The 25,260-nt window shown below is 32.1% G+C and overlaps 1 protein-coding gene across 1 annotated transcript; it reads right to left on the reverse strand.

Annotated features, from left to right (window-relative positions):
* Positions 1–4,330: 4,330 nt before the first annotated feature.
* Positions 4,331–24,622, reverse strand: LOC133197898 (uncharacterized). Its single transcript, XM_061334078.1, has 6 exons — positions 24,529–24,622; positions 23,793–23,795; positions 15,099–15,323; positions 14,647–14,901; positions 5,291–5,538; positions 4,331–4,411 (listed from the first exon to the last, which is right to left on the reverse strand). The coding sequence occupies exons 1-6, from the start codon at positions 24,620–24,622 to the stop codon at positions 4,331–4,333; spliced, it is 906 nt and encodes a 301-aa protein (XP_061190062.1).
* Between the last annotated feature and the right edge of the window lie 638 nt (positions 24,623–25,260).

Consider the following 25,260-nt stretch of genomic DNA (forward strand, 5'->3'; position numbering starts at 1 on the left):
AAAGACAGCGTGTTCTAACGACAAGCTATGTGCAAAGATATCAAGGTAGCAATTTTTGAACAATATCTAATTTGGTCGTCTTTAATACGGTTCTCCGTTTTTTTTAATTATATATTTCAAAAAGGTTTAACCTTGATTGCAGTGGGATCCTTTCCAGCCAATTTGGCAACCATCCTTACACACACCTGTTGTTCCATTACACCGGTTAGTCCATTTACAGTTTATGCTACATGTCTCATTGCAGTTGATTCCATATGTTCCTCCCAAGCATTCTAAATCAGATGAAAGATGTTTACTCACCACAGTAGTCAAAATAATCTGCATTTTTTAAACAAAACAATTTTAAATAAAATATAATGTCGCTTTTTAAATATTAGTTGAATTAAAGCAATTACAAAAGCAATTTTTTTTCATCATAGAAAGTAAACATCGATTAATTAACATATAGTATAATAACATAAAAATGAAAGAAAACTTATATTTTAATGATGAAGAAACTAAAAAAAAAGAAAGTAAGAAAGAAACAAGAGGTCAATGGGCCAAGACTTTCACTTGAGTCACTTTGGCTTTGCTGATTTTCATGAACAGATTTACCCCTATATATTCCTTTGTAGAATTGTGATCCTTTATTGTGGCCAAACCCTACCCCTGGGGTCATGATTTTAACAAATCTAAATCTACACTATAAGAGGAAGTTACCATATAAAAATGCCTGATGATAGATTTGCTGTTCTTGAGAAGATTGTCTAAGATTTTGCCTTACTATTCCTATGTAAAACATTGATTGGCCAGTTTGGCTCCGCCCTGAACCCCTTGGTCATTATTTGAACAAACTTTGATCTTCATTACCTAATGATGCTTCCAGATAAATATGACTTATCATGGCTTAGCTGTTCTTCAAAACAAGATTTTATTTTTCTCCCGATTTTTTTCTCTGTAAAACTTTGCTCCCCAATTGCGGCCAAACATGGCCCCGGGGGTCATGGTTTTGAAAAAAAAAACTTGAATCTACAATCCCTGAGGATGCTCTCATGTCAATATGCCTAATCAATGTTTTGCTGTTCTTGATGAAAGTTTTTTTAAAGATCCTTTCCTAAATATTACAATGCAAAGCTTTAATCACCTATTGTTTCTCCATCCTACCTCCGGGATCATGATTTGTACAAAATTGAATCTAAACTACTTGAAATTGATTCAATATAAATATGACTTGTAATGGTTTTGCTGTTCTTGAAAAAAAGATTTTTTGGGATCTTTTCCTAAATATTCTTATGTAAAACTGTGATCACCTATTGATGCCCCACTTTATCCGTGAGGGTCATGAATTGAGCCAACTTGAATCTACTCTACCCAAGAATGCTTTAATATAAATAAGACAAAGTATGGTATTCTTGCTCTTAAGAAGAAGATTTTTTAAGGTTTTTTTTTCCCTTTATATTCTTATGACAAACTTTGATCACCCATTGTGGCCTGGTCTTACCCCTGGGGTTCATAATTTGAAAAAAAAAAAAAATGAATTTACGCTATGTTATGAAGCTTTAACCTTAGTTTTATCTTTTCTGGTCCATTGGTTTCCGAGGAGAACATTTTTGAAAGAAGCAATTAAATTTTCATTAATTCTTAGTTATCTGCCTTTGGAGGAAGATGTGTCCCTTTATTTGAACAAACTTGAGTCCCTTTCACCCAATAGTATTCTTTGCCAAGTTTAATTGAAACGGCCTAAAGTTTGTGGTGAAAAAAATGAAAATGTGAAAAGAGTATGATTACGACGCCAACAACAATGACGACGAGAACCACAGACAAAGGGCAACTTTTGATCTGATTGATTGATTGATATTGTTTAACGCCAAGTCGGCAATATTTCAGCCATATTTCGGCGGTAAATTTTGATCTGAAAAACTCACATGAATATTCCAATCAGGTTGGCTTAAAAACTCTTTAAATTTCAATTTGTCTCCTCAACAAACTTTCAAAGTATTACCTTGGACACAAAGAGTCCCGTTGTATCCTGCAGCACAACCGTTTAAACAAGATCCGTTGATATGGTGACATTGTTCCGACTTATAGCAATACCCACAACTGATATTACATAGATCTCCAAAATATCCACCGTCACATTCTAAAAAAAACATGGAATAAACCTCCGAAGTGCTTTCTGAGTCATTGACATTGTTCCTACAGTGTTCCTAACATTGTTGTTCATTTTGTCTGATAATATTCATAGATTCATTCTTCTTTAAGTAAATTATTCGAGTCGCCGTGAAAATGGAGAAATACAGAAAACAGGCAGGTTTTAAGCGTATAATTGTACATTATACATATTTGATGTACATTGCAGGAGATTTCTACGTCATGTGTCAACTTCAACACCGAACCTTTGAAATCCATTTGAATTTTCTGTGCAATGATCTGTAAGAAAATTATTAACCTTTTTTTTCTTTTTTAAACTGCAAAAAATATTATCCCCTCACAAAGAAAGTAGAGGAGATATGATAACACGTAGTGGTTTAGTGCGTGCTTAACGGAAATAATTATTTACATCGGTAACAATGACTTTTGATATTTTTTTTTTTTTTTAAATTTATTTATTTATTTTTTTTTTTAATTAAAAAAAATATTCCATGATGTTTCTTGTATTTTTTTTTTAATTGCAATCAGATGAATATAAATAAATACAAAGTTCAGAAAGATTCGGTATTAAGATGTTACTTTTTTAAATATAAATATAAAAAGATCTAATCTGACACCTTTCAAACCGTTTAACTGTGAATTGTAATTCTAATTTTTATTCACAGTTTACTGTTTTCTATTTTGAACACAGTGCAATCCGACACCTTGTCTGTTCCGACATAAGATTTGTATTTCAGTGCATGTTGGATAAGGCAGGTTTCACTGTATTTAGTTATGTTTCCTTGACTCAAACCTAATTGCTCTTAGAAGTACCAGTGGTGAATATATCATGAAGTTTTGAAACTTTAGGCATCATGTGACATATTTTGATCAATATACCGGTAAATGAATATATTAAACTATGGAAACGTTTGAGTTAATAAAAAAAAAAACACCATGCATAGAGATTAACATTTCTCGGATTAATGTTTTAATTTCTACGGTCCCGTCGCCCAAAAGTTCCAAAGGACGACTCTGAATCACAATTCTAAGACCAAATTGTTGAAGCTGTGAGAAAGAAATTTTCCTAGGGATATAATGTTTCTCTTTTTTTAATGAAAAACATTTATACAAAAACCATCTTGTTTTGTTGTTTCTGCAATGATTATCAATTCTACAATCTAATTGTGCTGTGTTCGGTGCATATTGAATCAGGAATCAATGGAGAAGATAAGAATTTTGTATAAACTGCCTTTAACAAACAGCTTTTTTTTGTTTCGATGTGAGTAATGAGAGTGTTGTGCAAAACGAGTTTCAGAAAAAAAAGAAAAAAATTTAGAGGGGTTGCACCGCTTTGAGTTCCCCTTGTTTTTATCTTATAATTTACTTGGCTGTTGTGTACAGAAGCATCAACAAATTTTAAAACATTAAAAAGATTTATTGATTTTCTCTATTATTTCAAGCAGATAAGTTCAACCTAGATAACTTGATCAAATATAAAACATTATAGATACATATTAGCCGTGTCTTTTTTAAGCTTCTTTCAGAAGCTTAAAAAGACACAATTATACAAAGATACAAAGAAAAAAAAACTTACAGACAAGATGTGTCTAAAATTGGAAACAATCTTCTCTTAAGCCACAATAGTAATGACCCCACAATATATAGTCAGTATAAGATATAAAGATTTTTTTTAGCTGATACAAAGAAAAAAAAAACAGATAAAAAAAAAAACAATTGTTGACTTCTGTTTCCTACAATCCCTAGATATACAGACATAAGTAGAAAAATGAGCAGATAGACCTTTCATCGCGTGTTCGGTCTATATGCTTTCTCTAGGGCCTATACATATACATCTAGGGATTGCCATCATCAGAAAGCTATATTTTCATACAACATACCTTCACTACAATAGTCGCCTTTCCATCCTTGAAGACAGCCGTTCTTACAAACACCGTTTGTTCTGTTACAACCCTCTTTGCAGGTTCTATTACACATTTTTATACAATTTATTCCGAAATATCCAGGTCCGCATGCTGAAAGATACCGAAAAAAAAAAAACAGTTCAACTGTAATTTAGGGTTTTTATGACTTCTGTATATAACATTGATTAAAAAAAAATTAATTATTTTTTTGTGAATTTCTGATTTTTTTTTTTTTTTACTTTTGTTACACCACTGGCCGTCATAGCCTGCATCGCATCCTTTTAAGCACGTTCCATTTATCGGCTGACATTGAATTGGATCCAAACAATATCCACAAGGTAAAGAGCAATCTGTACCATAAAATCCACCGTCACATTCTGTAACATGAAATTTCAATGACATACAAATGTTTAACAGAATGAAAATGCATGGCCCACAATTTTACAATTCTTTGCAGTTTTGAATATAAAAAGAATTCTTGTATGAACAAAAGATCCAAAAAATACGTATAATTCACTCTACAATTAAGATTTCAACAGATGCCCACAAATAAAATCCAAATCAGCCCCTTTGATTAAATACTCAGCAAGGATATTACAAAGTACTAATCTACATTCAAAATATATGCATACCCTTAATTGTTTTAATTAAAACAATTAACTATGGCTGTTGATAAATATGCTCGACGAAAAAAAAGGTTATATATGGTTGTTTAAGTTGCAACACTATAATGTATTGCTCAAATACCTAGTACTGTAGCGTTACATATTCTAGAAAATATTGAAGAAAGGTTACAAATCTATGGCTATTTTATCCTCTTAATCTAACAAACCATGAATGATTTATATGTTTAGTAAGAAAAACATGTCAATGTTCATGCGGAGAGATAAAAAGAAATGCAAATGAAAGGGGAATTGCTGTAAGAAAATGTGAAGTAACATATCGAAGAAAAAAATAATACGATCACATAAAATTGTTAGAGACTTACTTTGCTCACATTTTTCGCCTTTATATCCTGGCTTACACTGTAAACAGTTTCCTGAGAGCTGTTCACAATGTTCTTTGCAATTTAAAGGACAGGAAAGGGAACAATCTGCTCCATAACGTCTAAAACAACCTTGTAATTATTTTCAAATATTAGATTATTCCTAATATGACCTAGAAATTAAAGTTCCGTAAACTGAATTTCTTATTTCCCCCCCCCCCCAAAAAAAAAAAAAAGAGAAAGGAAGAAAAAAATAAATCTTACCATAAACCTCGACTTCACATAGATCATTAAACGCATTCCTTGAATAACCTGTGGGGTATTTAACACCTGGAAGTCTCTTGTTATAGTAGATGATATATTGTCCAAGAAAGGGACAGCTTATGTTCAGAACAGCAGGTATGGTACTTCTTGTATAGTTTGTGTCATGGAAACATAAGTCTTCCTCACGTTTCACAGTTGTATTAGAAATGTAGATATAAAACCCGAGGAATCTAGAAGTATAACCATTTGATGCACCTGAAAAGTTAAAAAAGTATGATAATCTGTTCATGAATGAAAGTTTTCTGCGTGCCGAATTTCAATCGCACTTATTTCTTAATGGGTCTGATCTTCTTAGATATAAATTAAATAGTTTTGCAAAGTAAAACTCGGCGTATTTCAATTTGGCTTTTTTACTTATTTTTCAACAAATACGATGTTATCATTTTCACATTAAATACACTTTCGTTGTAAATAATTCTCGTTCAAACAGAATATGAACTTTCAGAAATAGAATTAGTAACCATTATTTATTTCACTATTTAAATAAAAATAAATGAAAGAAAAAGGACTAATAATGAATGCACGTACTCCAAGTTAAATTGTCTGTTCTGTAGTAAATCACAATATTACGTATGCTGACGACATCTTCTAGATTAACCCACCACTCGGCAGTCGTTTGACCATTATCTGATACGCTGCACTGTTTTCCGTGCGCAGTAAGAACTGATTTTAGTCCATCAACTGCTTTTTCAGAACCAGTAAATTTCACGTTGAATGTTGTTAATTGCTTGGTAGGTTTTTTAAGTGCAAAGTTTTCTGTAAAATTTATATGAGTTGATATGGTCAAAGAAATAACAAAAAAGTAGCACAGAATTGAATTTTAATTCACAGTGGCCCATCAATGAATTTTCCCCCAAAAGTGTCCTCCCAAATTGCAGATAACAAACAGTTTTGACATGCGATACATACCCACAAACGCGACAAAGATATGAGAAAATGCGCCATTTGGGCAAGAATCATGTAGTATACATTTGGAAGTAATTTCCTTTTATGACATTTAGAGATCGGACTCAGGGTGAATTAAGGTATTACACCAGCAGGATTTATTTTACTGCATTATGATAGCGTCCCAGAGTAGTCCGGGTGCTGATGGTACATTAATGTTAAAAAAGGAAAGATATTTCAGAAACCAGTCAGTTGTAAATACGAACTCACACAAGAAGGTAGTATTAAAAAGCAGGTACCGCGGCGTATTAAAAGGCCTTTATGGTTAAGTTTTTTTTACGCAGTGAAATTTTGGCTACTCATGAAGAATGATATGATAAGTCATAATGTGGTGTGACTCAATGGCAGGTATTCTACCCTAAAAGATCTATATAAGTAGATAGAGTTCATAAAAAGCTATTTTACGCAATTGGAAAAATATATAAAGAATGTCTGTCTTAAAATACATAAATATGTAAACACTAGATATTTTCCTTTGTATAAAACATCATGTCAAAATGATTCGCTTTTTACTGTGTCGTTTGCTGCGCACAGCTTCAGTCAAGCGCTTGAACTCAATGACACAGAGAGACGACAGCAGCTGTGATAAGCATTGAAAAATGCAGCAGTCGAATTCTTTTAAAGGAACAGGGTTACAATCACAGACGTGGGTTTTATTTATTTCTTTTAGGATGATTGATTGTATGTTGTTTTACGTCCCATTCGAGAATTTTTCACTCATATAGAGACGTCACCATATACCGGTGAAGGGCCATTGAGCAGTGAGGGTTCTTTATCGTGCCAACGCCTGCCGTGACACGGGGCCTCGGTTTTTAAGGTCTCATCCGAAGGACCCGCAACTTTCACTTCAAAGTGCCGAGCGCATGGCGAAGAAACAGTTGCTACTCATTTTTTATCGACTGAGGTCAGTCGCGGCCGAGATTCGAACTCACGACCTCCCGATCACGGAGCGAGCGCTTTCTTTTAGGAGGAAATGATGAAGATATTTAAAGAAAGAGTAGTGTGTACCCCCTCCCGCTCATTTACATTTCCTTTACATGGGTACCTCCTATATACATATTATTGTTGATACCGATGTGAAATAATAAAGAGTGTGTTTGTAAGATAAGATGTAGATATATTTAAATATATTTAAATTATTAAATATAAGATGTATTTAAATGGATTAGAAGATGTATTAGTAAATATTTACGTAGCAATGGATATCTGCAGTCATGCCAAAAATAACTCTTTAATTCTGATTTAGGAGGCTCATTACACCAAGAAATTATTTTAAGTTTTATTACAGCACCACTTATAATGTAGATTAAAATATCCAAATGGAGATTATGATACCATAAATATGTTTTTAGTGAATTTTTTGAACTTTTTTTTATTTTAGTTAAATGTTTTATTTCAAGTTTATTAAGGTCTTTCGTCTTCACGGAAGACCTTATGGTGATTCTACTGTTTATTATTATTATTATTATTATTCCTAAATTTTGTGCACGCGATTTCTCAGCAACTATTCAGTGGTTTTCAATGAAATTTTCAGGAATAATGCGCATCTATGGGAAATTGATACGTCTCGGGGGGATTTTGAAAATTCGCTTCCGGTGCCACGTTATGGACAAATTCCTGATTTTAAAATGAAATTTTGTCGCCCCTTTTTTTCAAAAATGGCTAAAGATATGAACTGGAGACTTGTTGGAGATGATAGTGCATGACTTATAGGTGAACAGAATTACCTTTTCGTTTGTCGTTGGCACTTCTGGTCGCTTACGGAAGTGATCAAAGAAATCGTAAAATTTCAACTTTCCTTTTTTAATTCAATACTTACAACACATTATTGCATCTCTTTTGTAGTTTCGAAATATGTTTGTCCGACCGGAAATAAAAACTTCAACTTCCGGTTATAAGAGAAAAACTACATAATTTGAGTATCTTTTCTTTCCCATTAATATCCTTTGTAGATAAAGTAATTGAAATGAATTTTAAATATGTTATTCAGACTGCAAACATCTAGAGTAACGTCAAATATCTTTTTAAAATTCACTTCCGGTCGCGCGTTTTTCTGTCCTCAAATTGAGAAGTTGTCTGAGCAAAATCTCGGAAACGATGAGAGATTTAGACACCAAACTTATATGAGCAACAGACCTTATGATGTAAGTAAAACCATTTGGGTTCAGAGCGTCAGCCGTCACTTCCGGTCGTCACAGGAAGTGATCAAAGAAATGGAAAATTTTCTAGTTTTCTTTTTTTAATTAAAAATTGCATCTTTTTCGCAGATTCGAAAGATGTTGGTCCCACCGGGAAAAAAAACAACTTCCGGTTATAAGAGATAAACTACATAATTTGAGTATTTTTCTTTCCCATAAATATCCTTTATAGATTAAGTTTTTGAAATGAATTTTAAATATGTCATTCAGAAGGCAAATGTCTAGAGTAACCCTTAATATATTTCAAAAATTCACTTCCGGTCCCGTGTTTTCCTGTTCTTAAAGTGAGAAGATTCTGCGCGAGATCTCAAAAACAGGTAAAAGATTAAAATACAAAACTTTTATGAGTAATAGACCTTGAGGAGTAGACAAAACCATTTGGGCTAAACGCGTCAGTCCTCACTTCCGCTTGCTACAGGAAATGATCAAAGAAATCAAAAATTTAAACGTTTCTTTTTTAAATTAAAACTTCAATCACTTTATTGTATCTCTTTCGCTGTTTTGAAATATGTTTGATTCAACCGGAAACAAATACGTCAACTTCCGCTTTTTGGAGATAAACTACGTTATTCTTATATATTTAACTTTCTCATAAATATTGCTTATCGATAGGTACTTGAAATAATTTTATGTATGTTGTAGATACACTGTACTGCAAATGTCTAGGGAATAGTCAGAGATTTTTATAAACTTCACTTACGGTCGCGTGTTTACCTGTCCTCGAAATTAGAATTTGTTCTCACAATATTGCTCGGCAACAGTAAATGACTGAAGTCTTAAACTTTCAGGACCGATAGTCAGTCATCAGTATATTTGAATCGTGAGATAATCTTGTATCGCCCTTACTTCCAATCGTGACAGGAAGTGATGCAAAAAGGTGAATGATTAATGGTTAGCACGTTGGATTTTTACGCTAAAGACCAGGGTTAAATCTTCAGAGTGTCTGAATTTCTTTTATCACTTTTTCAGCTTGAATTTTCGTTTTTTTTTTTTTTTTTGTTTTTTTTTTTTTCAGAATCGGACGGAAGACCTCTCTTTGCTCGCAATGAGTTTCTAGTTAAGGTCTTCCGTCTTCACGAAAGACCTTATAGTGATTCTACTGTTTCTTATTATTATTCTTTTTTTTTTTTTTTTTTGACAAAATTTTGTGCACGCGATTTCTCGAAAACTATTCAGTAGTTTTCAATGAAACTTTCACAAAACATGAGGTATAATATGAACTTTGTTCATCACAAGTAAAATTTGGAAAATTTGCTTCCGGTTCCAAATTATGGGCAAATTCCTGATTTTTAAATGAAATTTTGTCCGGGGCGTATCTAAAGAACGACTAAAGATATGAACTGGAGACTTATTAGAAATTACAGAACATGTCTTTAAGATTACCAGAATTGCCTTTTCGTGCGTCGTCAGTACTTCCGGTAGCTACCGGAAGCGAATTAAAAAAGTCAACTTTTTTGTTTTTCAATATATTTCGATGATATTAGTACGGTTAATAGAGATTCTTTTCAGAAGACATAATATATAATTTGTTTGAAAATCGATCATAAATATTATAAATATTACAGATATTATGCACGCGATATATCGAGAACTGTTCAGTGGTTTTTCGTCAAACTTTCAGGGATTATGCTGTATGATATATGATATATAGGGATTATGATATATTTACAAAGCCATTGTTAAGTTTGAAAGAATTTTGGAAAAATTCACTTCCGGTTGCATGTTACGGGCAATTTCCAGATTTTTAAAGGAAATTTTGTCCGCGGCGTATCTAAAGAACGACTAAAGGTATGAACTGGAAACTCATTAGAGATTATAGAACATGTCTTTAAGATTACCAGAATCGCCTTTTCGTGCGTCGTCAGTACTTCCGGTCGCTACGGAAGCGAATTAAAAAAGTCGAATTTTTCAACTTTTTTTTTATTTTTCAATATATTGTGATGATATTAGTACGGTTAATAGAGACTCTTTTTAGAAAACATAATAAATGATTTGTTTGAAAATTGATAATAAATATTATAATTATTTTTTTATTTTTATTTTTTAGACAAATATTATGCACGCAATATCTTGAGAACTATTCCGTGGTTTTTCGTCAAGCTTTCAGGGATAAAACCGTTGTTACATTTGAAAGAATTTTGGAAAAATTCACTAACGGTTACATGTTACGGACAAATTCCTGATTTTTAAATGGATATTTTTCCGCTGCAGGTCTAAAAAAACAGCTTAAGATTTAAACTGGAGACTAACTGGAGAGCATATAACATGACTTCTAGATTTGCGTATTTGTCTTTTTGTGCGTCGTCAATAGTTCCGGTCGCTATCGAAAGCGAATTAAAAAAAGTCGATTTTTTCAACTTTTTTGTCTTTCAATATTTTTAATGATTTTTTTTAGGGATAATAGAGACTCTTATAAGAAATGGTCCCACACGCGTAGTGGTTATTGTGTTCAATTTTCACGCGGGCGACCTGGACTCAATCCCCAGAATGTCTGGACTTTTTTGTAGCTTTTCTTCAGCTGAAATATAATACTGTATCTTTGAAATATCTGGTATAATTTTCTGTTCGAATTACGCAATATATTTTTACATACAATTTACGTTTTATAGTATTTAATTTACGAAGGAGTTAAAAGGAATGCAAAACGTAATACATTTAGTATTATGAGTGAGGAATCAACTTCTCTCATAACGGAAAAGGGACGGAAGACCTTCTTGTTGCCATGGCAACGAGTTTCTAGTTATTATTATTCTTTTTTTTGACAAAATTTTGTGCACGCGATTTCTCGAAAACTATTCAGTAGTTTTCAATGAAAATTTCACAAAAATGAGGTATCATGTGAACTTTATTCATCACAAGTAAAATTTGGAAAATTTGCTTCCGGTTCCAAATTATGGGCAAATTCCTGATTTTTAAATGGAATTTTGTCCGGGGCGTATCTAAAGAACGACTAAAGATATGAACTGGAGACTTATTAGAGATTATTGAACATGTCTTTTAAATTACCTGAATTACCTTTTCGTGCGTCGTCAGTACTTCCGGTCGCTACCGGAAGTGAATTAAAAAAGTCGAATTTTTTAAGTTTTTTTTTTTTTTTTTTAATATTTTTCGATGATATTAGTACAGTTAATAGAGACTCTTTTCAGAATGCATAATATATAATTTGTTTGAAAATTGATTATAAATATTATAATCATTTTTAATATTATTTAGACAAATATTATGCAAGCGATATCTTGAGAACTATTCAGTGGTTTTCCATCAAACTTTTAAAGATAATGCGATTTAAAAAGCCATTGTTACATTTGAAAGAATTTTGGAAAAATCACTTCCGGTTCCATGTTACGGGCAATTTCCTGATTTTTAAATGGAATTTTGTCCGCGGCGTATCTAAAGAACGACTAAAGGTATGAACTGGAGACTCATTAGAGATTATAGAACATGTCTTTAAGATTACCAGAATGGCCTTTTCGTGCGTCGTCAGTACTTCCGGTAGCTACCGGAAGCGAATTAAAAAAGTCAATTTTTTCAACTTTTTTGTTTTCCAATATATTTCAATGATATTAGTATGGTTAATAGAGACTTTTTTCAGAATGCATAACATATAATTTGTTTGAAATTTGATAATAAATATTATAATAATTTTAAATATTTTTTAGACAAATATTATGAACGCAATATCTTGAGAACTATTCAGTGTTTTTTTTCGTCAAACTTTCAAGGATGCTTTTCAAAAGCCATTGTTACATTTGAAAGAATTTTGGAAAAAATCACTTCTGATTCCACGTTACGGGCAATTTCCTGATTTTTAAATGCATTTTTTTCCGCTGCAGATCTAAATAACGGCTAAAGATATGAACTGGAGACTTATTAGAGATTATAGAACATGACTTCTAGATTTGCGTATTTGTCTTCTTGTGCGTCGTCAATAGTTCCGGCCGCTACCAGAAGCGAAATAAAAAAGTCGGTTTTTCAACTTTTTTGTGTCTCAATATTTTTTAATGATTTTATTAGGGATAATAGAGACTCTTATAAGAAATGGCCCCACAAGCGTAGTGGTTAGCGTGTTCAATTTTCACGCGGGCGACCTGGACTCAATCCCCAGAATGTCTGGGTTTTTTTGTAGATTTTCTTCAGCTGAAATATAATACTGTATCTTTGCAATGATATCTGTATAATTTTCTGTTCGAATTACGTAATATATTTTTACATACAATTTACGTTTTATAGTATTCAATTTATGAAGGAGTTAAAAGGAATGCACAACGTAAAACAGATAGTATTAATTTATGAGTGAGGAATCAACTTCTCTCATGACGAAAAAGGGACGGAAGACCTTCTTGTTGCCATGGCAACAAGTTTCTAGTTATAAATAGAATTGTAGAAATTTTAGTATCAAGTGATGGACATATTCTTTAGACATATACACAAAGTGACAATACACAGTACAGTGCGAAATGGAAATACCGGCGTTTTTTATGAAACAAAATATATTCTTTTTCAGGATGGCGATTTTTAGTTCTTTTCTAATATCGGACAAATATGATTATGGTTATTAACTACATACTGAGGACGATTAGATTTTCTATTTAGATTTGTCACGTGATTTTAACACATATACTTGCAGTATTGAGGTTGCCTATAAATGTCAATAGTGCAAGGGCATAACCAAGTTAAAATTCAAATTTTAATTTTTAAATAGTTTCAACACCCATTATAGTTTATGAAGTGCTGCGATCCTATATAGATTCTACTATTTCATTGTTAAAATCATATTTGTATGAACGCATGCTGAATGTTTTGCTGGTCAGCTTCATTAAATATAGAAATAATTAATTCAGTTTCAAAATTTCAATAGGATCGCAGCAATTTTCAAATATCTTAATACTTCTAGAGTTTATGATTAAAAACTTGTCATGATCCATTGAGGGTATGCCCTTGCACTAGATCGATTTGTCAAGACCCTTAGATCATCCTCAAATGTACCTGCATACAAATATACGGCAGTATCCGTTAATTAGGAAATGTACGGGAAATATATGAACAAATTGATAAATAGGACATTGCTTCCAAATTAATGGCCTCCTAAAAATCTTCAAATAATATTTTATTTATTTATTAAGGACATACGCAACGTAGTTTGAACTTCATTGCCTTTTTCCCTGGAGTTCCAATACTTAGAGGAATTGTGTGCTACATTTTAATGTCTATATATGCTGTTGTACACTTCTTCTAAACCAAGTTTGGGTGAAAAAACATCTGGAATATATGTTTAGTAATTTTTGTATATTTTTCTTTGAATTATACAAGAATTTTCATCTATTGATATCTTTTCAAAAATCCTGGTAATACAGGCTGATTTTTTGTCTACGTACATCTGATGACACTATAATCTTAAATTAAGAATATCTTGGAATATTATCAGTAGGTAAGGTACGTTGCGTATGTCGTTAAATACATTTCTCCGTTGTGAAAATATTACTTGATCCGCCTCTCACTGCATTTAAACTGCGTCAAGTTTTACGGAATGATGTCATATCGACAAGTGCAGTGCAATCAGTGACTTGTTTATACCTTGCTATGTGTGATTTAACTAACAACAAAAACGCATGTTATAGTAAGTTTTGATGTAGTTTAATTGTCTCCTACAGTTTCAAATCACAAATCACTTCATTTTGATGTATTTGTAAGGATTGTTAGTTTCGTGTGATGTCATAGTTAATATTTCCCGTAAAAATTAGGCCCCGCCTCCTTTTCGTAGCTTTAACAGTGCTGCGTACCTCATAATATTCAAAATTTAAAATAGATTTTTGAATTTGAGCTGATAAGTAACATCCACAAATGAATGAAAAACGTATAAAACAGAGAATTTAATATTATAAACCTACTGTATTGGCAGTGTGCCCCTTTGTAGCCTTCTTTACACTGTGGACAGATTCCTGACTCTATGTTACAGTACTGTGAACAGCTTCTTCTACAGGAAGTGGCACAATCAGGTCCGTACCGATATGGGTTAGAACAACCTTGTTTAATTTTCAAAGAAAGAAATATGAGAAAACTATATTTGGATTGCATTTGTTTAAAAAGATTCAGCCAAAACATACTGGTAAAAGAATTGATATCCTCCTTGGACTCCGTATGTTACACTTTTAATTCTTACCGTAAACTTCAACTTCACAGAGTTCACTGAATGCGAATTTGAAATACCCACTAGGATAATTAGCTCCCGGAAGTCGCTCATTGTAATAAATTACATACTGTCCATGTACAGGACAGCTTATGTTTACAACAGCTGGTATGGTGGCTCTGGTGTAGTTTTTGTCATGAAAACAAAGGTGTCCTTTACTCCTGTCTGTCGTATTCGACACGTAAAAATAGAATCCCAAAAATCTAGCCGTATAATCATTTTTCTCATCTACAAATTAAATATATTTCCCCTATTACATAAGCATTATGAACTATGTTTGGAAAAAAATAATACATAGATAAATCCAATATCGTTGCTTACTTCCCTATGATTTATAAACGGTATACTTGCTTGGTCTGGCATCTTCAAAAGAATATAATATAACATAGCAAGTACAAACGGCATATTTTTTGTGTTGTACATACTCCAGTCAAAACCATCCGTCCTGTAGTAGATCACAATGTGGTGTATACTTCTGATGCTGGTAAGATTCACCCACCACGTGGCGTAAGTTTGTCCGCCAGCTGATATACTGCACTGTTTTGTATGGTAATCACAAATTGATTTTAATCCATCAACAGCTAAAGTAGAGTTAACAGTGTTGTCATGAGATGTGCTTTGCCATGTAGGTTTCTTGTAGGCCAGATTATCTACATTTATAAACAAATTATTATTTAAGAGTAAAAATGTTTTAATGTATTGCAGGAAATACGTGTAATCTTTTGCCCTGATTTGTATGCAGTAATTGATATAAAATGTGCATCTGATTTTATTCTTTTAGCAATTTACACTAAGACTTCTAACAAAATTTGTTGCATAAAAGTCATCATGAAGGAAGTAGAAATAATCAATAAGGGATAATACTATTTAGTTTTATATAAGTACTGTCCAAACATTTTGTATACACATGCCTTTTTTAAAAGAAAGAAAAAAAAAATAGGAAACTGTCTTTTGAATCATTTCCCTTTCTGTTTTGTCAGACACGGACAGAGATGCCGTCACTGAGATGCATGAAACTTGTTTGTCTGTGTAAACAATAAGTGGGACAAGGCACCCCCTCGAATTATATTGCAGGTTGAAATATATCACAGTATTACTTACAGAACTGTTAAACCTTCTTGGAAATTATACTATCTTTTATAAATATTTTTTCATATGTACATAGTCCACGGAAAGACATTTGCATGAAAGTGTAATTAAGTTTAATGTGCCACCGTTGAACTAAATATATGTGTTCGTCGTGAAAGTAGGTTTCAATGTCTACACTACTGGACGAAAAAAGTGCTGAGAATCCCAAATTTTACTGATAATGTTTGATAATTACTGATACGGTGCTGTTGTTGCTGATAAATACTGATATTTACTGTTATTATTACTGTCGTTGCTGATAATTTTAGTTGTTTCTGATAAATACTGATAAATACTGTTGATGTGCTGTCGATGCTGAGATTTACTGATAATTACTGTGGTCATTGTTTTTAATCTGGGAAGGGACTAAAATAGCCTAAGAAATGATTATTTGTTTTAAAGAAAGTATTTTATCAACAAATTCATTACAGTATTCTAACAAAAAAAATTATTCTAGAAAAAAAAAATCACATTTTTTTTTTTTTTTTTTTTTTTGGTTTTCATATTTCATGTATTAATTTTATTATAATCATTTTTACATCATAATGTTAAAATTAGATCATAAATGTTTGTGTTTTTCTTTACCTTTATATTTCTCCTTTCACAAAGTTTTCAATATCTGCAGAAAATAATAATTGTGTTGTTATTGCAGTGGTTTTTCTCCCCAAGTACTTTTTAAAACAAGTTTCTATTTTTAATGGTTAAAAAAAATCCCATCTCATATTTTTTCCACGTGTATTCGTATTGTCATCAAAAGGTTTTAGTGGGCATCTTTAATATAGTCAATGGTTGTTACTGTCAATTTATTTTTTCGTGTGGAGAAGTGAAAATGTATGAGCTTTATTAGTTGAGACCCCCCCCCCCCCCTCTATTTACATACAACTCTCATTCTAAGAAGACACTTTAGCCAGTATTAAATATATCTCACAAAAAAAAAATCTATTCTGATTTTATGTTGTGTACACATTTTCCTTTTATTGAAGAATGTGACAGGTTTAAATAATCAAAATAAAACATCTTTAATTTGTAGAATAATCTCTTTTATATACATATAGCCAGTGCGCTCTAGTTCTCTGATTATGTCCTCGATGCGAATTTGATATCATTGTGTGGTATCGAAGCTTTATATCTTTCGTTTTATATATATATATATATATATTTATTTTAATTGTTAAGCCATCAGTACACTATAAATCTTATGCAGTGTGATTTTCAATCAATAAAATACACGTCTTTCTTTAATTCTTTGGTAATAGTACATAAATCTGCGTTAGGTCTAAGAACATACGTACGCCAGTATCAGGGAGATCAATAAATAACTGCTTATACATGTTATACGCGGTCAGTCAGTTAAAAAAAAAACAAAGTTAAACAAAACTTGAAGTTACTTTCGTCAATTAATGCCGTCTAGCTAAATTGCTGTTCTGGAACACACATCTCAACCAAGTGTAAAAGTTCTACTTTCGTTTTGAGAATCGGGTCAATTATTAGTACATTCTGTGTATCGTGCGACATGAATTTTGTAAAATTAGAAATAGTTTTTTACAGAGATTATAATTTTTTTTTATTCCATTTTCTCCTTGTCGGAGACCTTTGTATAAACAAACAGTACAGGCTGGGCGCTTACCGAATTGATTATGCTTTACTGTAGCACAAAAAGGGGGTGGGGTGAAATACTGTTAACTTAAAACTGATACGCGCAAGGTTGATTCTTTAGTTTTATGTTTGATAAATCATACATGTTATAATTACTTATTACAAATTTTTTATATACATGAATAAAATTATTTTAGAGAATCAATGAACTATACCAAATTCAGAACTAACATTTATTCATGAGTGCGATAAACAACGTCATGTTACTGTCATTCAAAATTCATAAAAAAGATTTTTTTCACGGATTCTGAGCGATGTGGAGTTTAATTCCCTGTTTCTGAATTGTGAACAGTTAATGCTAATATAATATCAACAATTGCTTTCACTAAACCATCTTTTTTTTTTTTTTTTTAATTTATATGTACATTTTGCATATTTTTTTAATTATAAGATGAATTACGTATGTTCCGTATCAATTTTCTCCGTTTCACGGGCCCCAAACCATCGTTAACCGAGATTCAGAATTGAAAATACATGTAGCCCCCTCCCCGGGATTCTCTTTTAAATTTATCTCAAGCATGTCAAGAAATGTGCATAAAACTAACAAATAAAATTAAATACTTAGCAAAGATAGATTTATGTGAATTAAAATAATGATTGAATATTAAGTCTGTACAATGTATATGTATATATTAACTTCATTTCTTTTTTGTCTTTTATCTTAGTACTGCAATGTCCTATTTTGCTAAATAGTTTTTTTTTTTTTTCAATTTTCAATTTTATTCGTCAACAAATTGAATATTACAGGATAATTTTTTTTCCGTGCGACCGTCAAGATTTTCCTGCTCAAAGAAGAAAGTACATGATTGTACAGTGTAGGTAGTTTGTTTATTATGTACACCGGTGGCCACAGACGGGGAACAATAGGTAATTAGTGCCCATTGTTACGCTGACCACTACAATTTACATGGAATATACAAGTTGTTCCCCGTTCTACCCCGGGGCGGAAGAAATTGTACACAATACAGCCAAATCAGAGACTGATCTTCGATTTTTGATCAATGAAGATCAATTTATTCCATGCAATTTTGACCACACAAGATTAAAATTGATCAATTTGATCATATACATGTACTTTACTAAGTAAACATATTATATTAGGTCTCATTTCTTATTTCACATTCCAAAAAATAAAATTAATGAAATTTTAAAACTTATTGAATAAAAATGTTTCGTTTCATGAAATTTTAAGAGACCAACATCAAAATAACATAAACACATGTGTACCTTTGCTCTGACACTGGTGATTCTGACAATGCACTAATTTTTAAGAGCCATTCTCTGTAATGACTTTAACTTTTATATAGGAGCCGTGGCACGCATAGTCTCAGAATTTCTCCAAACTCTCTATGATAAAAGTCTTTGATACCGTAAACTCAAATCAGGCAAAAATTGGTTGCTACGTGTTATGGTTACCATAGCAACATGTCCTAAAGTTTGAAAAATGGCATTTTCCAACATGTTCAGAGTCCCACAGTTAACGTTTGCAGCAAAGCAAACAAGTGGCAATGAGTGTTTCTGAAAGTTGAAGGCCTTATGTCTTAAATGCATGATAAACATGTTTTGTAAATCAACTATTACATACGTTACTATGGAAACAAAGTATTCAAAAGTAATAATTTTGTTCATTTAATTTTATAAAGTCATACACTTAAGAATAAAAACAATTATAGGTTGAAATGCAAGCAAATAATAGACGAGAGATTCTTGTAACATATACCAAGGACGAAATATAATATTTTTTATAGGTTGGCAATGGTTGCCATGGTTTTAATACCACAAAGTTATTTTAAATTTACTTTTTTAGTGATTTAATCTTATCATATCTTTTTAGCATATTTCTACATAACTGATGATCAATTTTTAAAGGCGCTGGGGTGACTCTAATTTTCACATTTCAAAAAATTAAATTCAATTCTTTAAATTGAGCGTTGCTATGGAAATGAACCGAAAAAAATATGCATAAAAATCTGAAAAATATTCTGTTTCCTTGGATACGTACCGTTGTACATAGATTCCCAAAACTTTTATGATTAATATATATGAACAACTAACCCGAATTTCATTTTTGACTACCACCCAATCTCTAACTGGATGCAAAAAGCTGGCACATAGGATTTAAGACTGATATAAAATTAACAAAATTGAACATTTTCCCTTCTTGGTAACCATAGCAACAGTGTTGTATTTTTCAACAAACTTTATCAATAAATGATATTCAACTTTAGTTCTACCAGATAGGTACTGTTCAAGGTGAGTCAAATAATATGTTTCTTGATTAAAAGTTAATTAAATTCCTAAAGCAGCAAAAAAATATCACTTTAAACAACTGGTACGTTGTTTCCATGGTTACACTGCAAAGTAACAATTTATCCCAATATTTCTTATGTTGTTGGTGTTGCAAGCTCCTGAGGATGTATTTGTGCCAGTCATGAATTTTATTGTTTTTCCTCAAGATAGTAGCATTAACCCAATCTTAGCAACATATTTTGCATGGTTACACTGTGTTACCGTGGCAACCATGAAAGTTATTTTTAGAATAATATTGCCAATACCTAATTACTTAATTTCAAATATTTTTATTGTTTTTCTTTGGTTGTTGATTGAGTTTGATCATGTAACATCTATCATTAGTGAATATTGAGTGGTTTTCAGCATTTTTCAGCATCTAAAATATATTCCAAATGTACCCATGGTTACCACTTACTTAGTGATAAATTCTAAATAGTTTCTTTATAGCATAAGTGGCAACAAGGTGTTATGTTTTTGTGAGAATAGTTTGTTTGTTTTTCTTAGTCTTAATTAAGGCTTAATAAAGATTCAAAGTAGCTGAAAATCTCAATTTTTCCAACTTTTCTGGCTGTTACCATGGCAACCAAGACACATAGCAACGAAATTTTATTTGATATATGTTTTTGGTGTCAAGTTGTAATAATGGGCAAAGTTTCATCAAAATCGGTGACCATGCGTGGCAAAGAAGTTTAAGTGGTTACAGAGAATCGCTATTACATGTAATCAGCCCCCAATCTGCCGGTTGCACATGTATGTATCGTGTACATGTAGATGTAGAAGAGATATTCTGGAAGAATCTAAAATGCCTATACGCAGCTAGGTTAAGGACGCCCATGAGATATACGCCTTAATATATTCAGGGAAAATGAATACAATTTTAATATTTTTTTAACAGCATTACTTTTGATAAATATTAATTGTGGTGTTTGCACTTGTATATATCGAGTCTCTTCTGATTTCGGCCAATTCGACATCGTTTATATCAGCTGTTTGTTACGTGACAGATTTAAAATTAGAACATATATGTAAACTACAAAGATCGTAAATGTTCAACGATATGCGGGCATCTTTCCGCTATGAAATTGATTGTGTTTTCTTTGAGACAAATTCCTTTATTCGAAAAGTGTTGGGAGCAACTTCCTCATGCTCGGGAATTGTTTAAAATTTAGCCGTCTTTCTATCAACTCCAGAAAAAAAATTTAACACGCATTGAAATAATGTTACATTACGGAATAAATAAACAATGCACAACCATCTCCCAACACTTTTCAGAATAGTACGAATAATAGCTACACGTGTTTAAAAATTCAGAATTTATAGTGAAGCCGATATTGTTGAACTTTTGATATTTTCGAGGGGCTGGACCTGTCATTCTAGCACATTACTGTACAAATGTGCTCGCTACAGCTATATATAAAGTCTACACATTATCAATTTAGTTTGACAATAAAATGTGGATTAATATATTTTTTAGAATATGTCCCTCTTTTGGTCCTACTAAGCGTGTTTCGTTTTATTTTTATATTTACAAGCTACGATTAAAAGCTTGATCCAGACCTCAAGTACAGAGAAACTGCGTGTCAAAATAAGTAATGACGTCATCTTAGTAAGTACAGCGAGATCAAGCAGGCTTTCAATCTACTTACTCTAAGTGCTATTATGACAAGATAAGTTGCACACTCATTTATCTTTATAGTATTTATAAGAAACGAACGTATTTAGTAAGCTTTATAAAGAACATATAGCATTTATTCATCGAGATTCATTTGTATTGTTTTAACGTGACGTCATAATAGCTTTCCCGAACTTCTGCATAGGCTGACGTATATATGGGAGTCCTTAACCTAGCTGCGTATTACGTTCAAATAAATGAATGAATGAATGAATAAATAAATAAATAAAGAAAAAAATAATCTGTGCCTCCAGATTGAACATATCCACCTCTGTTTTCATCTCTTTATTAAATTTAAAAATGCATAAAATTTCTAATTTTCGGGCAAATTTTCAAATATCTTGACAGAGACCAGAAAACCGAACATTTAAAAAATGTAAGAAATAAATGTCTTTGAGAAAGAAAAAAACAAAAATAGCTATAGGAAAGGTCATCTTTAAAAAGAAAATGTCGTTCTCTCTTGACCAGTTAACGGAGTGAAACCGTGCGAATCAAACTTTTCTAACCTGCAGGAAATATTTTTTATCCCGATTTTTTTTTCCACCCATTAAGAACTATTTCTTATTATTGAAAAAAAAACATCATCGACCTCCCTACCCAAATATCTTGGAGTTGGGAGAGGGCGGCGATGAATCTTTTTTTAAAAGATAGCCTTATTTTCTTTTTATTAACAGTACATTAATAAAATTCCATTTATCTTGCTTACAGATAAATTATACTTTTTTCATAGATTGGTAGAAAACATTTGCTTAATATACGCGGAAGGTTTCATTTATTTATTGTCAACATTTTCACAACCATATTGTAGTAAATGAGATCAGCGTAATTTTTGTCACTAGCAGAACATTTAAAGAAATATGAAAATGTCGTAACGGTAATTTATAATTAAAAGAAAGAAATAATTGAAGGTTTTTACAGCCCTCAGTTCTTCCTTAGCCCTTCCAACCTTAAGAACAAAGACCACAGTAATTATCAGTAAATCTCAGCATCAACAGTATTTATCAGTATTTATCCGACTCAACAGTAAAGACGACAGTAATTATCAATATTTATCAGAAACAACTAAAATTATCAGCAACGACAGTAATAATAACAGTAAATATCAGTATTTATCAGCAAGAACAGCACCGTATCAGTAATTATCAAACATTATCAGTAAAAATTGGTATTCTCAGCACATTTTTCGTCCTGTAGTGCTAATTAGCCGGACTCATTGCTCGTAGAGCAATAGCCGGCTTATGTTACGGTGTTCAACAGGAAATGCTGCTTCCTCACCTCCAAATCAAATTTACGAGCAAGAATATAGTACGTATGCTCAACCACCTTTGAGGCAATACAAACACTAAATTAAACACATTTCAGTTAACTAAGAAATTCTCTAAACAAAAAAAATCATTAATGGAAATATACTTTCTCCCCTTTTCTTTAATTAATTATTTGAAAAATATGCGAAAGATTTTCATCAGGTCTCCGTGTCTGTGTCACATTCTATAAATAAAGGTTGTGTAACCAGGCTAACACAAATGCGGTGAGCACATGACCCGATGTACACCTTTATGCAAAACTCCCCGCAGAGGATTCGTCTGTGCATAAACGTTTTACCTTGCTTCATCAATGTTTATTTACTTCTGTAATTGGTATACGGCCCCGAAACGATACATGTGATAAATTATTTACGTTGTTAAATTAAAATTGCATTTTATTTCATTTTTTAAACATTTTTTTTAATTCATACTAAATGCAATAAATATATTATTTATGTTACATATTCTTCCCAGGCTCATTGCTCGTAGAGCAATAGCTGGCTTATGATACGGTGTTCAACCGGAAATCCTACTTCCTCATCGCCAAATCAAATTTACGAGTAAGACTATAGTACGTACGTTCAACCACCTTTGAGGCAATACAAACACTTAATTAAACAAATTTAAGTTACCTAAGAAATTCTTTAAACAAACAAAAAACATTAATGGTAATAAACTTTCTCCTTTCTTCTTCAATTAATCATTTGTTTAAAATATGCGAAAGGTTTTCATCAGGTCCCCTGCCTGTGTCACATTCTATAAATGAAGGTTGTGTTACCAGGCTAACACGAATGCGGGGAGCACATGACCCGATTTACACCTTTATGCAAAACTCCCCGCAGAGGATTCGTCTGTGCATAAACATTTGAACTTGCTGCATCAATGTTTATTTACTTCTCTGTAGGTGGCCAGATAGACACCGGTTTGCACCAGAAAAAGCGAAGTATATGTCACCACAACAATTTTTCCAGTACATGTATTTTACCTTACAATACAAGGGATATACATAAGATTTGTCCATAAATCGTTTGTAGAAATTCTTTCGCAGAAGCCTGTACTGATATTACCTCCTGAAAAACATATACAACAATGAACAGAAATACAAGTGACCTGGGTTGAGAACATGATCGTGAGCTTGACCCAATGTGGACTCAACCACATGCAGATGGGGAGGTTTGTTTTCTTTTGTTTTTTTGTTTTTTTTTTGTTTTTTTTTTATGGGAGGGTGCAAACGAGAATACAATTTTGGTGTTTATTTAGTAAGGAATGTTTCATTCAAAGGCTGTTAATTTGCCCCCTCCATGTTTTTTTTTTTTCATCGTGTAGGGCAGTAAATGGAGATAAATGATTATTTTTGGTAGTGAAAGTAATGGAAATCAAACAGTTAAAATCCTTTTTATGCCCTGGTTGGATAATTAATTGTAAGTTTAGAAGCCAATGTTTATTTTGCATTTGCAATGAAAAGTATAAAATCTTTTGGAAGGGGGATCGTGGTATAATTTTTTTTTTAAAGATTTTTTTTTTTCATTGAAGGGAAAAGTGGAATGGGGATCTAAATCTAAATCCATGTCTACAGTAGTGAGTTATGTTACACCCCCCCCCCTCCAAAAAAAAAGGTTTTAAGATTTTTACCGCAGCATGAACGTTTGATAATTTCCTTAAATTTACTGCAAACAGTTGGATTTTGCATGTGTATTTTTTATTTAGAAACAGATAAACCTTTGTTTTAACACTTAATATGACTACGTCAACATAATCAATACATAGGGCTCACAGTGTGACCTGTCAACCGGGAATGCCTACTCTTCCTAGGGACCTGATTCCATCTCTGGAATTTCCGATGTTCCGTGTTTTTGTCCTGTTCACAAGTTTCTATTGTTTGTAGATTATCCCTCATTGCCTAACCCTTTACAGATTAGACGGTACTACAAGTATGTGTATAGAAGAAGCTGGAAAAGTTGAATCTACTTCTAAGAGATACATAAATCGGGGCGAGTATGTAAAAGATTTGCCAGAACATCGCGCGATAATAGCAAAATGTGCTATTGAATATAAAATCTGCCATTTTACTATTTTTTTAAACGTTGTTTTAAATATTAATTGAAGTACAATCAGAAGTATCCGGAAACTTACCTAAGCGCTCTATAATTTTGGTAAAACTTGTGTTTTTTGAATATAGAAATCAACCGAAAACGGATTTCCCCCCCCCCCCCCCGTGAAACTAATTTCCTTTTTACTGCGATTAATTGTTATTCAACAAATTCATATCAACGCTTTTGTTGTTTCGCGGGGGGGGGGGGGGGGGGATTTGGGGGTTATGTATAAAACAAAAATATGTTTATTATTTTAAATGAGTTAAACATAAGGAAAAGTAAAAGATCTGTTATCTATATCCATGAGTATTTTAAAAATCTGAGTACTATTTTAAAATCTTTTGATGTTTTAAAGCCTGATTTCAATGGATATTAAGAGCAATTAACAATTTGGTACTGGTATTCATATTATAATTCAATCGCTATTGAACTCTTGTTAGCA

Source organism: Saccostrea echinata, unplaced genomic scaffold (genome assembly GCF_033153115.1).
Source record: "Saccostrea echinata isolate AGI-Se365-2 ecotype Australia unplaced genomic scaffold, CSIRO_AGI_Sech_v1 ptg000032l, whole genome shotgun sequence".
Classification (NCBI taxonomy): domain Eukaryota; kingdom Metazoa; phylum Mollusca; class Bivalvia; order Ostreida; family Ostreidae; genus Saccostrea; species Saccostrea echinata.